The 17,042-nt window shown below is 36.6% G+C and overlaps 4 gene segments (V, D, J or C); 1 reads left to right on the plus strand and 3 right to left on the minus strand.

Annotated features, from left to right (window-relative positions):
* Window positions 1-266: 266 nt before the first annotated feature.
* On the plus strand, window positions 267-5,713 carry LOC121913256 (the record flags this gene model as incomplete). The annotated part of the segment is given in 2 exon segments: window positions 267-300; window positions 5,397-5,713. Coding segments are annotated over 2 exon segments (351 nt in total), but the record flags the coding sequence as incomplete, so codon positions are not given.
* Window positions 5,714-7,051: 1,338 nt separating this feature from the next.
* LOC121913240 lies at window positions 7,052-7,627 on the minus strand. The segment is given in 2 exon segments: window positions 7,052-7,359; window positions 7,576-7,627. Coding segments are annotated over 2 exon segments (360 nt in total).
* A 3,503-nt stretch (window positions 7,628-11,130) lies between these two features.
* LOC121913228 lies at window positions 11,131-11,810 on the minus strand. The segment is given in 2 exon segments: window positions 11,131-11,506; window positions 11,723-11,810. Coding segments are annotated over 2 exon segments (360 nt in total).
* A 2,533-nt stretch (window positions 11,811-14,343) lies between these two features.
* LOC121913225 lies at window positions 14,344-14,831 on the minus strand (the record flags this gene model as incomplete). The annotated part of the segment is given in 2 exon segments: window positions 14,344-14,654; window positions 14,780-14,831. Coding segments are annotated over 2 exon segments (363 nt in total), but the record flags the coding sequence as incomplete, so codon positions are not given.
* Between the last annotated feature and the right edge of the window lie 2,211 nt (window positions 14,832-17,042).

Consider the following 17,042-nt stretch of genomic DNA (forward strand, 5'->3'; position numbering starts at 1 on the left):
TCTGTTTTGGTTCATTTTACATCTACAACACTCGGTTTTAATTCAAGACATAATTTAAAATACAGTAAACATGAAACAAATTATTAATTTTACAATAAAAATATAAATTATTGGCCTACTATTATATATTTTCATATCATCCATCTGTGTTTCACAGACTGAGACTGTTTTTGTAGAGTTTGTTGTGTTCAAAGTCAGAGAGCCGTGTCTCTCTACAGTGAGAGGTTTTTGTACGACGACTCAGTCAGTTTGTATCACTGTGGTACACGTTCGGTGGAGGAACCAGACTGGATGTTGGAAGTAAGTTAAAATTTTAAAGTATTTTATTAAGTCCTGAGTGATATTTAGGTTTTTGCACATATGTTTTCTCTAGAAATTGAAATTTCTGATTTTACATCTTTACTTCTAATTTTTGACCAACAGTTGTTTTATGTTTGAAATTTAAATGATGAATCAATATATTCTAAGTGTTTGGTCCACAGTAGAAATCATGTAATGTTTTAGATTCAGCCTGAAATTTGAGGACTTGTAGTTTTAGTTTAATGTGACAAAGTCAGAGATCAGTCAGTAATTTTAATGAAAAATCCTCCAATCATCTTATGTTACTGAAGTGTGTCAGTGCAAAGAGTCTAATATTTTTATTTTTTCAGATGTATTAAAAGCATATACATAATCTTTGAAACAAATTCACAAAACCCTCAGAAATATGTTCTAATTCTGAAATAAAAAGCAAAATATCATCAGCATAAAGAGATATAAAATTAGTGTGATCTGACATTTTAACCCTGGACATTTATACAAACTGCTTCTACTGAAGAGCTGAAACACAAAGACAAATGAAAGAGATGAAAAAGGGAAAGAATTCAAGTATTAATTAATTACATAATCAATTAAATGTTTTTTTGGTTTATATTATAAATACTTGCTGCTGGAATAAAAACATGCAAAATGACAAATATATGTCACATGACATGATTAGTAATTTTGCAACATAAATGATAGTAAATTTTATCATGATAACATTTTGTAATTTATTTCTGAAAACTTGTATGTTTCTGTATCCTTAAAAATAGTAAGAGATGAAATAAATAAATAATAATAGTTTTAGTGTTCATGTGTTGTAGTCAGTAGATTAAACTTATTAGAGAATTGAAATCATCCTTCAACAGAGGTTAGATTTGATGTTCAGCCAAATGTTTCATATTCTGTATTAATGAAAGTACTTAAAATAAAAAAATGTTGTTAAATACAGAATATTTGGTGTTAAAATGTTCAAATTAAATTATTAAAACTTCTGTTGTTTTTGTGTGAGTGCAGCTGTTGAGTCAGATCAGTTCCTCTTCTGCTGAGGGAGGTTTTTGTACGACGTTGTATCACTGTGTGAACGGTCTGCCGTAACCCTGCTGACAGTAATAAACTCCTGAATCTTCAGCCTGAACTCCACTGATGGTCAGAGTGTAGTCAGTCCCAGATCCACTTCCACTAAAACGATCTGAAACTCCAGGCTGACGGTTTGTAGCTGCATAAATCAGGAGTTTAGTAGCTTCTCCAGGTTTCTGAAGGTACCAGTGGAGGTAGCTACTAACACTTGAACTGGTTTTACATCTGATGGAGACAGTCTGTCCTGGAACAACAGACTGAGATCCAGGAGACTGAGTCAGGATGTATTGTCCTGATGAACCTGGAAAACATGAAAAAGAGGAGAAGGGTTATTGAGACAAATCCAGCTTGGAGAAAGATGATCAACATGAAAACAGAAGAGTATCATTTCTTTAACATGGAGAATAGATGGAAGAAGGTAAATGCTGCTTGTTTCAGTGTTTCTCCATCACAGCAGAACATCATTGTGGTGAACCTGGTTGCATCCTGAAGCAAAGTTTTCACAAGAGAGTCTCACCCTGAACAAGGAGCCCCAGGGTGGCCAGCAGTAGAGTCAGTGACATCATCATTGTGCTGCCGGCGGTGTGTCAGTGGCTCTGAAAGGTCTGGACAGCCACTGATCAACACTGGCCTCTTAACGGCTGGGAGCAGAGAGGCAGGACAGATATGCAAACACACAGAGTCAGTCAACTGTAGCTGTCCTCAACATATCATGCTGTTTCCTCCTCACTGCTGGGAGAACTCAACATTTACATCATCCTCATGTAGATTAAAAAACGATGTTGTCATTTGTCATCCTCAACAATCAAATCCTAACAGCAAATGATCTTTTATGTGAAATAGTTTTTCTTATTTAATCAGATCAAAGTCATGAAGGAAGCACAAAAACATTTTTACAGCATCAAACACAATACAGGCAATAAAAAGGAGCAAAGAAAGCTGTCACTCATTATATTAAAAAATAATATATAATATACAATTAAATTGCACATTGTACAGATATTTTAACTTTAAAGAATGGAGTTTAGCATAAGTTCAAGCAGGACGACTATCTACTACTCATTCATTCATTCTCATTCCTCTCTCTCTCTCTCTCACTGCTTCTCCTGCTCTCGTATCAGTTGTTCATGGACGTTACTCTCAGTTAACAAATCAGATTCTGCCAGTATTTCTATCAGACTATCATGTCTTAGCTGCCAAACTTTAAATCTGATCTTCTCTCTGTCGTTGTCAGCTGACATTTCAGTGTGAATCGTTGTGACCTTCCTCCACCCTGTTCACCTCCACTTCATCACGTCAGCACACAAGATCACCAGAAGCAGCTCCTCTTCTCATCATCCAGATCCCAATATTCCCATATTCATCACCACCACCAGAGTCTAGACTCCATCAAGGGGATATCCTCTTCTACTCACGCCTTAACTGCCCCTTTATAAATGACATCACAATGGGGTCTAATCACCAAAGACTTTTCACATTATGCATGTTCAATAAAATCATTGTCACTTAAAAAATTGAAGTCTCTCATGATTGAAATATTTTTAAGCAGATAACTGCATTTAACATCAATCCCACTCCCACTAAAATGATCTGAAGCTGGTATTTGAAATGTTTTTTTTTTTTTTCTTCTCAAAAACAAATACTGTTTAAAATATTTGTATGGAACAAATATTCGTAAAAAAAATTCACTGGTCAAATGTCTACATTGTATTTAAATGAATGAACTATAATCACATTATTTTCTTTTAGTGATTTTAGTATTGGGTTGAATACACTGTAATTAATTTGTAGCTGATACATCAGATTTTTACGTTGCACATACTGTAAATAATTGAAGTTTAAAAATCTTCAAGGGGAATGAAAGAATCTAGCTCGGGGCAGTTTGCACTTCATTTAATTTTAACAGATGAAGAGTATCTGGAGAAAATTCTGCCAAGTTTACTATGTACTTTAGTTTACTAGATTGAAATGAGAGAAGACGTGAGGTAGTTTGGAAGCTTTTACAGTTGACTTTTATGAGTGAACATCATGAGATGATTATTCTATCTTGTCGGTTATGAAGTTCATCCAACTTTTTTATACAGAGAAAGATGATGAGTGTGAGATGTGTCATAACATAATGTGATGAAGAGTATTTAACAGCTGAGGTGATGATGGGGCAGCATGAAAGAACAGAATGTCTCTGTTTGATAGATTTTACATTTTTGAGTCAAGATGAATCTTGAATGACTAAATATTTGTTTGACTCAGTAAGAGGTTGTTGAGGTGGGAGGTGGACTGTTTGACCTTCAGGAGGAAAACTGATAGAGACACTATGAACATCATAAATCATCTGTGTGTGTGTGTGTGTGTGTGTGTGTGTGTGTGTGTGTGTGTGTGTGTGTGTGTGTGTGTGTGTGTGTTCAGTGAACTGTATCAGTCTCTGCAGTAGCTTCCAGCTGCAGCAGTCAGTTCAGTTTCTGTTCAGTCTGACTGAGGGAGGTTTTTGTACGACGCTTTTTCACTGTGTGAACACATACTGACTGTTGATATAGTGGAAACTCTGACAGTAATAAACTGCTGCATCTTCAGCCTGAACTCCACTGATGGTCAGAGTGAAGTCAGAGTTTGATCCACTGCCTGAAAAACGATCTGGAATCCCTGATGCTCGTCTGGTAGCATAGTAAATGAGAAGTTTAGGAGTTTCTCCATCTGTCTGTTGGTACCAGGCTAAACGGTCTGAACTATAAACATTCTGACTGGTCCTACAGTTGATGGTTGTGGATCCTCCCAGAGCAGATCTCACTGCTGCAGGCTGAGTCATTGTGATCTGACCTCTGGACTCTGAGGATACAGAGACAAAAACATAAAGCAGCGTCATGGTTTTGATGGTTTTGATGGTTTTGTCGGCTTCATTTCATAGGGACGGATGTTCATAGAGGAGAGGAGTTTGATTCTCTGGACTTTACCTGTGAAGCAGCAGCAGAGGAGAGTCCAGATGAGGACGGAGATCAAAGTCATGTTTTTGATGAGGAGGATTTCTGTGGCTTCTGTTGTGATGAAGGACAGCTGTCAGTCATCCAGTGTTCAACTCTCAGGACTATAAACTCTCCCAGAGCACTGGAGCATGGTGCTGCTGATGCAAAGTGGCTCTCTATGGAAATGCTCTGACTGACTCCAACAGGGACTTAGATTACTCTGATGATTCTGCTTAATCAATGGATCAATCAATTTGCCAAAGCACTGATTAATTATTAAAGTGTACAGCTGCTTATTTGAAGACAATATAATTCCGTTCTTAGGGTCTGAATTAAAGAAAATATTCTTGATTAATTTAACGTAGTGATTATATAATTTCATCTGAAGAAATCTACCAGACATTTATTTAGTGAGTGTTTTATCTGGGAACATTTCATGTGTTTAACTCAATCTTCCTCTCAGAATAATGAATTTAATGACATGTCACATCCTCATTATAACCAGTGAATACCATAATATCACTGTAGCTGATTTAACCTCATGTTGTATTAATAGGATTAATTTTGTAAGTTGGAAAAATTATTTTAGTGCGTAAAATATTTGTCATTAGTGAAGTCTGTCTGTTTTCATAGTTCAGTAGTGATGCCTGTGTAAATGAGGAGATTAAACACAAACTGTCTCTTTAACGTTTTCGCTTCAATTTAAAAATATGGATGCTCAAATAAAAGTATTTCTGCCTTTCTGTAATGCATAATATTTACTTCTTTAACATTGATGTTTAAGTTTTTGAGTAAATTAAAGTAGTTGAAGAGTTGTTTGCTTGGAACCTTTTATCTTTAGTATTGAAACCTGTCTGTTGCCATGGTTCATCAGTGATGCCTGTCTGTTGCCATGGTTACTGAGCTCAGAGAGGGAAGTGAAACACTGAAGACCAGTTTTATCCAGTCTGAGGAAGACCAACAGAACCAGCAGCCTCCTCTGCTGCAAACAAACAGGGTGGAGTTTATTTTCTCTTTGCATGAACTTTCTTCATGTTGTCTCTCTGTCTCCTCCTCCAGTGGGTCGAGTCACCCCCACCCTGACGGTGCTGCCCCCCTCCAGCGAGGAGCTGCAGCAGGGGAAGGCCACGCTCGTGTGTCTGGCCAACGATGGCTTCCCCTCAGACTGGAGTCTGGCCTGGAAGGTGGACGGCAGCAGCAGCAGCAGCTTGGAGCAGAGCAGGAGCCCCGGGGTGCTGCAGAATGATGGCCGCTACAGCTGGAGCAGCACCCTGAGGCTCCCTGCAGACCAGTGGAGGAAGGTGGTCTCTGTGACCTGTGAGGCCACCCAGGGCTCCCAGTCTCCAGTCTCAGAGACACTGAGGAGAGACCAGTGTTCCCAGTCCTGACCTGACTCACTGCTACTGCTTTTACTCTGCTACTGCTCTCACTCTGATCTCTGCAACTATCTCTCTCTTTTATTTCACATGTTTCAGTAACAATATTTACTTGCTTGTTGTAATGTTTCAATATAATTTCAGTATTTCCAGACAATAAAGATCTGTTCATCAAATCACTTGTTTTCATCTTTATTATTATAAAAGTGTCTTAATTATTTTCTCTTAATGGTAACAGTAATGATATTAAATCCTGATGAAAACTGAGTTATAAATGTTTCAACTGCTCTATGAAGACTTCAGAAGGAAAACGTAAGATCACATAATGTATTGATTCATATACTGTATATTAGGAAAGTATTTACACTCAAACAACACTCTTAGATATTATGTGATTAATGCTACACAGTCATGGTGGTAGTAAGTCCATAATTTCTTTTCATAGTTTACAGTAAAGTCATAATAATTGTAGAAAATGCTTTGCTGGAGTCACTTCAGATTTGTCTGTAATAATTAGTTATTGATTAATTTTAATGAAAGATCCTCGAATCATATTATGTTACTGAAGTGTGTCAGTGCAAAGAGTCTAATATTTTTATTTTTTCAGATGTATTAAAAGCATATACATAATCTTTTAAACAAATTCACAGAACCCTCAGAAATATGTTATAATTCTGAAATAAAAAGCAAAATATCATCAGCATAAAGAGATATAAAATGAGTGTGATCTGACATTTTAACCCTGGACATTTTTACAAGCTTCTGCTGAAGAGCTGAAACACAAAGACAAATGAAAAAGATGAAAAAGGGAAAGGATTCAAGTATTAATTAATTACATAATCAATTAAATGTTTGTTTTTTTTGGTTTATATTATAAATACTTGCTGCTGGAATAAAAACACACAAAATGACAAATATATGTCACATGACATGATTAGTAATTTACAACACAAATGATAGTAGATTTTATAATGATAACATTTTGTAATTTATTTCTAAAACATTGAATGTTTGAGTATTTATGAAAAATGGTACGAGATTAGATAAATAAATAAATAATAATAGTTTTAGTGTTCATGTGTTGTAGTCAGTAGATTAAACTTATTAAAGAATTGAAATCATACTTCAACAGAGGTTAGATTTGATGTTCAGCCAAATGTTTTATATTCTGTATTAATGAAAGTATTTAAAATAAATCTTTTTTTTGTTAAATACAAAATGTTTAGTGTTAAAATGTTCAAATTAAATTATTAAAACCTATGTTGTTTTTGTTTGAGTGCAGCTGTTGAGTCAGATCAGTTCCTCTTCAGCTGAGGGAGGTTTTTGTACGACGTTGTATCACTGTGTGAACGGGTAGCTGTTACCCTGCTGACAGTAATAAACTCCTGAATCTTCAGCCTGAACTCCACTGATGGTCAGAGTGAAGTCAGTCCCAGATCCACTTCCACTAAAACGATCTGAAACTCCAGGCTGAAGGTTTGTAGCATAATAAATCAGGAGTTTAGGAGCTTCTCCAGATTTCTGAAGGTACCAGCTGAGCCAGCTACTAACACTTGAACTGGTTTTACATCTGATGGAGACAGTCTGTCCTGGAACAACAGACTGAGATCCAGGAGACTGAGTCAGGATGATTTCTCCTGATGAACCTGGAAAACATGACAAAGAAGAGAAGGGTTATTGAGACAAATCCAGCTTGGAGAAAGATGATCAACACGAAAACAGAAGAGTATCATTTCTTTAACATGGAGAATAGACGGAAGAAGGTAAATGCTGCTTGTTTCAGTGTTTCTCCATCACAGCAGAACATCATTGTGGTGAACCTGGTTGCATCCTGAAGCAAAGTTTTCACAAGAGAGTCTCACCCTGAACAAGGAGCCCCAGGGTGGCCAGCAGTAGAGTCAGTGACATCATCATTGTGCTGCCGGCGGTGTGTCAGTGGCTCTGAAAGGTCTGGACAGCCACTGATCAACACTGGCCTCTTAACGGCTGGGAGCAGAGAGGCAGGACAGATATGCAAACACACAGAGTCAGTCAACTGTAGCTGTCCTCAACATATCATGCTGTTTCCTCCTCACTGCTGGGAGAACTCAACATTTACATCATCCAGGACATAAAGGAGTGACAATCTGAGGGAGAGAACTTCATTAAGCAGTTAGAAAGACTGATGTGAAATGTGTAACGGAAGAATTTTGAGGCTAATTTCACAGAATTGTTTTCAGTTTTTTTTAAACATGGTTGATATTTTGTTTTTCTCAAGTGCAGAATGTGCAACTAGTGATGTGAAAGGCCTCAAATCCAGAATTTTACAGATATATGGAGGTGTTTCTTCATTAAATGTGTTTGATTTCTTAAATGTGTATTCTATTGAATACACATTTATTTAAGATATGTATCATTTCTTTATGTCCTTTGAGAATATAACTTCTCATCCATATTATTTTCAAACATATTGGAATGATGTGTTTGATACTCCTCTTCCTTGGTTAAACATTTTTAGATTCATTTACTCGTCATCTTGCTCTACTTATTTGTGGGCCTTTCAGTTAAAAATGTTTTATAAGATGTTACCAACAAGCAAAATGTTTAAGATATGGAGAATGACTGAGGTTAATATCTGTAGATTTTGTGGTGATGAGGAGGAGGATATTATGTGTTTATTTTGGTATTGTCCATCTACCGGATTCAGTCCGGGGTGCAGACACCCTCTCTATGTTTAAGAGTAGGCTTAAAACTTTCCTTTTTGATAAAGCTTATAGTTAGGGCCGACCAGGCTCGCCTTGGATCAGCCCTTAGTTATGCTGCTATAGGCCTAGACTACTGGGGGACTTCCCATGATGCACTGAGCTCCTCTCTCCTCCTCCTCCTCTCCATCTGTATGCATTCATGTAACATCAATGCATGTCACTAACTTTGCTTCTTCCCCGGAGTTTTTTGTGCTTTCTCATCTCACAGAAAAACCTGACTCCCGGGCCGAACCTTCGCGGTCCTTCACAGTCCTGATGACATCCTTCCCTGGCTGTTGCTGCTTGTGCTTGTTGTTGTTTGTTGTTGTCATTGTTTTTCTTCTGTCCCCCCTCCCCCTTTCCCTCTCTCTTTCTCTCTCTCAACCCAACCGGTCAAAGCAGATGGCCGCCCACCAAGAGCCGGGGTCTGCTTGAGGTTTCTACCCGTTAAAGGGGAGTTTTTCCTTACCGCTGTCGCCAAGTGCTTGCTCATGGGGGAACTGTTGGGTCTCTGTAAATTAAAGAGTACGGTCTTGACCTGCTCTATGTGAAAAGTGCCTTGAGATGACTTCTGTTGTGATATGGCGCTATATAAATAAAGATTGATTGATTGATTGATTGATTGATTGGTTTCATCCTTTGGGCAGCAGATGGCAAATTGGTTATCTGAACAAACAATCCTTTTACCTTTATCCCCTCTCAATATTATTTGGGGTTATCAAGATGATAAAAACATGTTATTGAATATCATTGTGTTGCTTGGCAAGCTTTATATATTTGATTGTCCAACAACGCTGGTTTTGAGTTCTTCATATTACATTTAAAATGTTAATATTTGCAGGAAAAGATCATTATTAAATAATAATATATTATTATTAAAGGCAGAGCAAAAAGCTCAGACATAAATAAATGGGAGATCTTGACAATATCAAAAACTTGGGATACAGAAATATAATTATTCTATGTTATCATAAATGAACATTATCTCTTTTTTATTTAGTTCCTTCTATAAAATTATGTATTTAATTTAATTTGCTGTATAAGTGAATGTTTTTGAACCAGAATTACATATAGTGCTTGACATGAATGTACATATATGTATGTTTGTATATGTGTATATATATGTATATATGTGGTATGTCTGTTGTTTTTGTTTATGTGTGTGAGTATTGAATATGTGTTTTATGTTTGTGTAAAATAAAACAAGAAAAAAAAGATCTAAAGCAAATTTAAAAATAGTAGTGAGAATAGTTAGAACACTTCTTATAACTTCTGATCTGATTAGTGTGTGTGTGTGTGTGTGTTCACTGAACACACACACACACACACACACACACACACACCAGTAGGTCTTTAATAAGTATATACAAATCGTTCACTATCTTCCATCATAAATGTAAATATATATCAATACAAATATATTTACAAATGTTTATTAGACATGGAGGACTTGTTTCTCTTCTCCTGGTTTCTTCCGTTAGGAAATGCATCAGCATCTCCAACACGTTCTCACTCTCAACTCGTCACATATGGAAGCTTGGTCAGGACCCCGTAGCGTCACTTTTTAACACACTGGGTACCCCTTTAGTGTCGTTTTTCAATGTGCAGTATCACAGCAGTCACTGTTAAAAAATAATTATATTTTATGATGTGACAACACGGTGGTTAAGGTCTGGTGAGGTTTAGGCACAAAAACCACTGGGTTAGGGTTAGGGAAAGATCATGATTTGAGTTAAAATAAAAATAAAATAAAACCGGCAAGGAACCGTGCTCTGTGCTGTTTTCCAACTTTCTGCCAACAACGTTACAACCCCTCCACCTCCTAATAAGAAAGTCAGCTCATATAGATGTCATGTGAAGTATGTTTACAGTAAAGTCATAATAATTGTAGAAAATGCTTTGCTGGAGTCACTTCAGATTTGTCTGTAATAATTAGTAATTGAGTATTTTTAATGAAAAATCCTCCAATCATCTTATGTTACTGAAGTGTGTCAGTGCAAAGAGTCTAATATTTTTATTTTTCAGATATATTAAAAGCATATACATAATCTTTTAAACAAAATTACAAAACCCTCAGAAATATGTTCTAATTCTGAAATAAAAATCAAAATATCATCAGCATAAAGAGATATAAAATGAGTGTGATCTGACATTTTAACCCTGGACATTTTTACAAACTGCTTCTGCTGAAGAGCTGAAACACAAAGACAAATGAAAGAGATGAAAAAGGGAAAGAATTCAAGTTTTAATTAATTACATAATCAATTAAATGTTTTTTTGGTTTATATTATAAATACTTGCTGCTGGAATAAAAACATGCAAAATGACAAATATATGTCACATGACATGATTAGTAATTTTACAACACAAATGATAATAAATATTATCATGATAACATTTTGTAATTTATTTCTAAAAAAATGTGGATGTTTGAGTATTTATGAAAAATGGTAAGAGATTAATTAAATAAATAAATAAATAAATAATAGTTTTAGTGTTCATGTGTTGTAGTCAGTAGATTAAACTTATTAAAGAATTGAAATCATACTTCAACAGAGGTTAGATTTGATGTTCAGCCAAATGTTTCATATTCTGTATTTATGAAAGTATTTAAAATAAATCTTTTTCTGTAAAATACAGAGTATTTAGTGTTAAAATGTTGAAAATTACATTATTAAAACCTCTGTTGTTTTAGTTTGAGTGCAGCTGTTGAGTCAGATCAGTTCCTCTTCAGCTGAGGGAGGTTTTTGTACGACGTTGTATCACTGTGTGAGTGGCCAGCTGCTACCCTGCTGACAGTAATAAACTCCTGAATCTTCAGCCTGAACTCCACTGATGGTCAGAGTGAAGTCAGTCCCAGATCCACTTCCACTAAAACGATCTGAAACTCCAGGCTGACGGTTTGTAGCTGAATAAATCAGGAGTTTAGGAGCTTCTCCAGATTTCTGAAGGTACCAGTGGAGCCAGTTACTAACACTTGAACTGCTTTTACATCTGATGGAGACAGTCTGTCCTGGAACAACAGTCTGAGATCCAGGAGACTGAGTCAGGATTTTTTGTCCTGATGAACCTGGAAAACATGAAAAAGAGGAGAAGGGTTATTGAGACAAATCCAGCTTGGAGAAAGATGATCAACATGAAAATAGAAGAGTATCATTTCTTTAACATGGAGAATAGATGGAAGAAGGTAAATGCTGCTTGTTTCAGTGTTTCTCCATCACAGCAGAACATAATTGTCGTGAACCTGGTTGCATCCTGAAGCAAAGTTTTCACAAGAGAGTCTCACCCTGAACAAGGAGCCCCAGGGTGGCCAGCAGTAGAGTCAGTGACATCATCATTGTGCTGCCGGCGGTGTGTCAGTGGCTGTGAAAGGTCTGGACAGCCACTGATCAACACTGGCCTCTTAACGGCTGGGAGCAGAGAGGCAGGACAGATATGCAAACACACAGAGTCAGTGAACTGTAGCTGTCCTCAACATATCATGCTGTTTCCTCCTCACTGCTGGGAGAACTCAACATTTACATCATCCATAACATAAAGGAGTGACAATCTGAGGGAGAGAACTTCATTAAGCAGTTAGAAAGACTGATGTGAAATGTGTAAAGGAAGAATTTTGAGGCTTATTTCACGGAACTGTTTTCAGTTTTTTTAACATGGCTGATATTTTGTTTTTCTCAAGTGCAGAATGTGCAACTAGTGATGTGAAAGGCCTCAAATCCAGAGTTTTACAGATATATGGAGGTGTTTCTTCATTAAATGTGTTTGATTTAATAATTGTTTGTAAATTCTATTGAATACACATTTATTTAAGATATGTATCATTTCTTTATGTCCTTTGAGAATATAACTTCTCATCCATATTATTTTCAAACATATTGGAGTGATGTGTTTGATACTCCTCTTCTTTGGTTAAACATTTTTAGATGTATTTAATCCTCATTTTGCTCTACTTATTTATGGGCCTTTCTGTTAAAAAAATGTATAAGATGTTACCAACAAGCAAAATGCTTAAGATATGGAGAATGACTGAGGATAATATCTGTAGATTTTGTGGTGATGAGGAGGAGGATATTATGTGTTTATTTTGGTATTGTCCAGTGGTTTCATCCTTTTGGCAGCAGGTGGCAAATTGGTTATCTGAACAAGTAATCCTTTTACCTTTATCCCCTCTCAATATTATTTGGGGTTATCAAGATGATAAAAACATGTTATTGAATATTATTGTGTTGCTTGGCAAGATTTATATATTTGATTCTCTAAAAAAGCTGGTTTTGAGTTCCTTCATATTACATTTAAAATGTTAATATTTGCAGGAAAAGATCATTATTAAATAATATATTATTATTAAAGGCAGAGCAAAAAGCTCAGACATAACTAAGTGGGAGATCTTGACAAGATCAAAAACTTGGGATACAGAACTATGATTATTCTATGTTATCATAAATTAACATTATCTCTTTTTTATTTAGTTCCTTCTATAAAATGATGTGTTTCACTTAAATTGTTGTATAAGTGAATGTTATTGAACCACAACCATATATAGTGCTTGATATGTATGAACATATATGTATGTTTGTATATGTGTATATATATGTATATATGTGGTATGTCTGTTGTTTTTGTTTGTGTGTGTGTGAGTATTGAATATGTGTTTTATGTTTGTGTAAAATAAAACAAGAAAAAAAAAGATCTAATGCAAATTTAAAAATAGGAGTGAGAATAGTTAGAACACTTCTTATAACTTCTGATCTGATTAGTAACTGAAAGAAGGAAAAATTAGGATTTTGTGATGTTTGGTTGGATGTCATCAGCATACAAGCTGATCTTTTTAATGGTGTGAATGAAATGATGCCTGAGATGCCAGCCCATTCTCACTCACAACTCGTCACATATTGAAACTTGGTCAGGACCCTGTACTGTCACATTTTAACGCACTGGGTACCCCTTTAGCATCATTTCTCAACGTGCAGGGTAGTCCGACAGACTTCTGTTGAACTCCCACAACGTCTGAAATAGACGCCATGAGACCGATGACGTCTATATAAGGTGACAAATTTCAGCCTGGTCACCAGAATAAAACGTTGGCATTGTATGTTTGTGCAAACCACAGATACGTTGAATATCTACATTTCAACACCTGTAATACGGAGCATATTAACATTTCAACAATACGTTTCATATCAACATTTCTGAAGTGACGTACTTCACATGACATCTATATGAGCTGACTTTCTTATTAGGAGGTGGAGGGGTTGTAACATTGGCAGAAAGTTGGAAAACAGCACAGAGCACGGTTCCTTGCCGGTTTTATTTTATTTTTTATTTTAACTCGAATCATGACCTTTCCCTAACCCTAACCAAGTGGTGTTTGTGCTTAAACCTCACCAGACCTTAACCACCGTGTTGTCACACCATAAAATATGATTATTTTTTAACAGTGACTACTGTGATACTGCACCTTGAAAAATGATGCTAAAGGGGTACCCAGTGCTTTAAAAAGTGAGGCTACGGGGTCCTGACCAAGCTTCCATATGTGACGCGTTGAGAGTGAGAACGTGTTGGAGATGCTGATGCATTTCCTAACGGAAGAAACCAGGAGTCCAAAAAAATCTAAAGAGGAGAAGAGAAACAAGTCCTCCATGTCTAATAAACATTTGTAATTATATTTGTGTTGATATATATTTACATTTATGATGGAAGATAGTGAACGATATGCATATACTTGTTAAAGACCTAGTGGTGTGTGTGTGCGTGTGTGTGTGTGTGTGTGTGTGTGTGTGTGTGTGTGTGTGTGTGTTCAGTGAACTGTATCAGTCTCTGCAGTAGCTTCCAGCTGCAGCAGTCAGTTCAGTTTCTGTTCAGTCTGACTGAGGGAGGTTTTTGTACGACGCTTTTTCACTGTGTGAACACACGCTGACTGTTGATTTCATGATAACTCTGACAGTAATAAAATCCTGAATCTTCAGCCTGAACTCCACTGATGGTCAGAGTGAAGTCAGTTTTTGATCCACTGCCTGAAAAACGATCTGGAATCCCTGATGCTCGAGTGGTAGCATAGTAAATGAGAAGTTTAGGAGCTTCTCCATCTTTCTGTTGGTACCAGGCTAAGAAGTTCCCATTATAAACATTCTGACTGGTCCTACAGCTGATGGTTGTGGAGCCTCCCAGAGCAGATGTCACTGCTGCAGGCTGAATCACTGTGACCTGGCCTCTGGACTCTGAGGATATAGATACAAAAACATAAAGCAGCGTCATGGTTTTGATGGTTTTGATGGTTTTGTTGGCTTCATTTCAGAGGGACGGATGTTGATAGAGGAGAGGAGTTTGATTCTCTGGACTTTACCTGTGAAGCAGCAGCAGAGGAGAGTCCAGATGAGGACGGAGATCAAAGTCATGTTTTTGATGAGGAGGATTTCTGTGGCTTCTGTTGTGATGAAGGACAGCTGTCAGTCATCCAGTGTTCAACTCTCAGGACTATAAACTCTCCCAGAGCACTGGAGCATGGTGCTGCTGATGCAAAGTGGCTCTCTATGGAAATGCTCTGACTGATTAACATAATCATCACATTCTCAAGTGATACTTTTTTAATGCTTGCAGTAATGCTGATCATTTTTGTATGTATGAACAATAAAGAAACTTTCATCAAATCATCTGTGTACAAACATATTATTACAATAATAAACTGCTGTCACATGTTACTGTGTTCAATGAATCTACAGATACTGAGTTTGTCTCTGGGTATATTCACAGGGATTTTATCATTTTTTCTCACCATTTTACTCTTAAATTATGGTAGTTTTTAAAGCCTGTCAAAGTAAAGAATGAAAGGAGAACATTTTAACAGAAACAGCAAGTCTGTTCTACATGGTGTCCCTCACATGTGTCCTCTCTGTCCTGCTCTGTACTATATTGTTCTGTATTTCAGCATGGGGATGGAGGAGCAGAGTCAGGAAGCTTGTGGGCAGATTGTGGGATTGACTGGTGTAATGCTGTATTGATGCTGATTTATACCTCTGTGTCTGAGTGTCTGTATTTGCACTACCAAATGTTTGTCATCCATCTGTTAGAGCTCAGAGGATCATAATGTAACTTATGTGCAACTTTTCAAACAATAATCTTCATGTAGCTGCGATTCACAAACTGTAGACACCACGAGAGCTTTGATCAGTCTGCAGCTGCTTCCACATGTTCAGTGTTCTCACTGAATATCTGCTCTTCCAAGTCATGTCACATTTTCTTATAGAGCAAATTTCATACAGAAAGCAACACAATGAGCTTCACAAGGGCAAGAGCAATACAATTATAAATACATAAAATACAAGCATACATATCATCATACATAAAAGCAAGCAAACATATGATTGTATACATGGATGCATAGGTAATTAAAGTACATAATAATTCATTTAAAACAGGAGCAGATAGTTGCTCAACCTGGTTAAACACAACAGTAAACAGAAATGTTTTAAGTCTACTTTTAAAGGAACTAAGTGTTGGGGCATCTCTAATATCACTTGGAAAGTCAGTCCATCTGTATGGAGCATAATAGCTGAATGCAGCTTCTCCTGCTTTAGAGAACTCACATGGAGGACAACAAGGAGACCACTGGCTGATGATGTGAGGCTTCTTGTTGGTTCATATGGCACAAGCAATTCCTTAATATAATTTGGAGCAGTGCCATTCAGTGCCTTGCAGACGAGTAGGAGGACTTTAAAATCAATTCTAGCATTTACTGGAAGCCAGTGCAAGGAATTAAGAACAGGTGTGATATGTGCACTTTTCTTAGTCTCGTCTAAAATACGTGCAGCATCATTCTGTATAAGCTGCAGGCGCTTAACAGTTTTTCGAGAGTCTAGAAAAAATAGTATTGCAATAGTCAAATCTGCTTGTGACAAATGCATGTACTAGTTTTTCAATGTCTGAATTTGACAGAAAGCCTCTGATTTTTGAGATATTTTTTGAGGTGATAGAAATCTGATGTTGTGACATTATTGATATGAAAGTGAAAGTTAAGCTCAGCATCTATGATAACATCAATGTATCATGTCATGTAGCAGGTGGATGTGACTCCCCTCGTTGAGACCTGCTGATAGACGTAACAGCGGAGCAGAGGAGAGACACTGAGATAGTGATGTAACCGACCTGCACGCTGGTATTTGTCATGTTTTTTTTTTTCTTCTCAAAAACAAATACTGTTTAAAATATTTGTATGAAACAAATATTCGTAAAAAACAAACAAAAAAACAAGCAATATCTGTGCTTTGCTGAATAACGTATTTGTATTTGGGCCCAACCCTAGCAGGTAGTCATTATATGATCTGACTTCACATGCACTGCTAGGAAAATTCACTGTTCAAATGTCTACATTGTACTTAAGTGAATGAACTATAATCACATTATTTTCTTTTAGTGATTTTTGTACTGGGTTGAATACACTGTAATTAATTTGTAGCTGATACATCAGATTTTTACGTTGCACATACTGTAAATAATTGAAGTTTAAAAATCTTCAAGGGGAATGAAAGAATCTAGCTCGGGGCAGTTTGCACTTCATTTAATTTTAACAGATGAAGAGTATCTGGAGCAAATTCTGCCAAGTTTACTAT

This window comes from Thunnus maccoyii, chromosome 15 (genome assembly GCF_910596095.1).
Source record: "Thunnus maccoyii chromosome 15, fThuMac1.1, whole genome shotgun sequence".
Taxonomy (NCBI): domain Eukaryota; kingdom Metazoa; phylum Chordata; class Actinopteri; order Scombriformes; family Scombridae; genus Thunnus; species Thunnus maccoyii.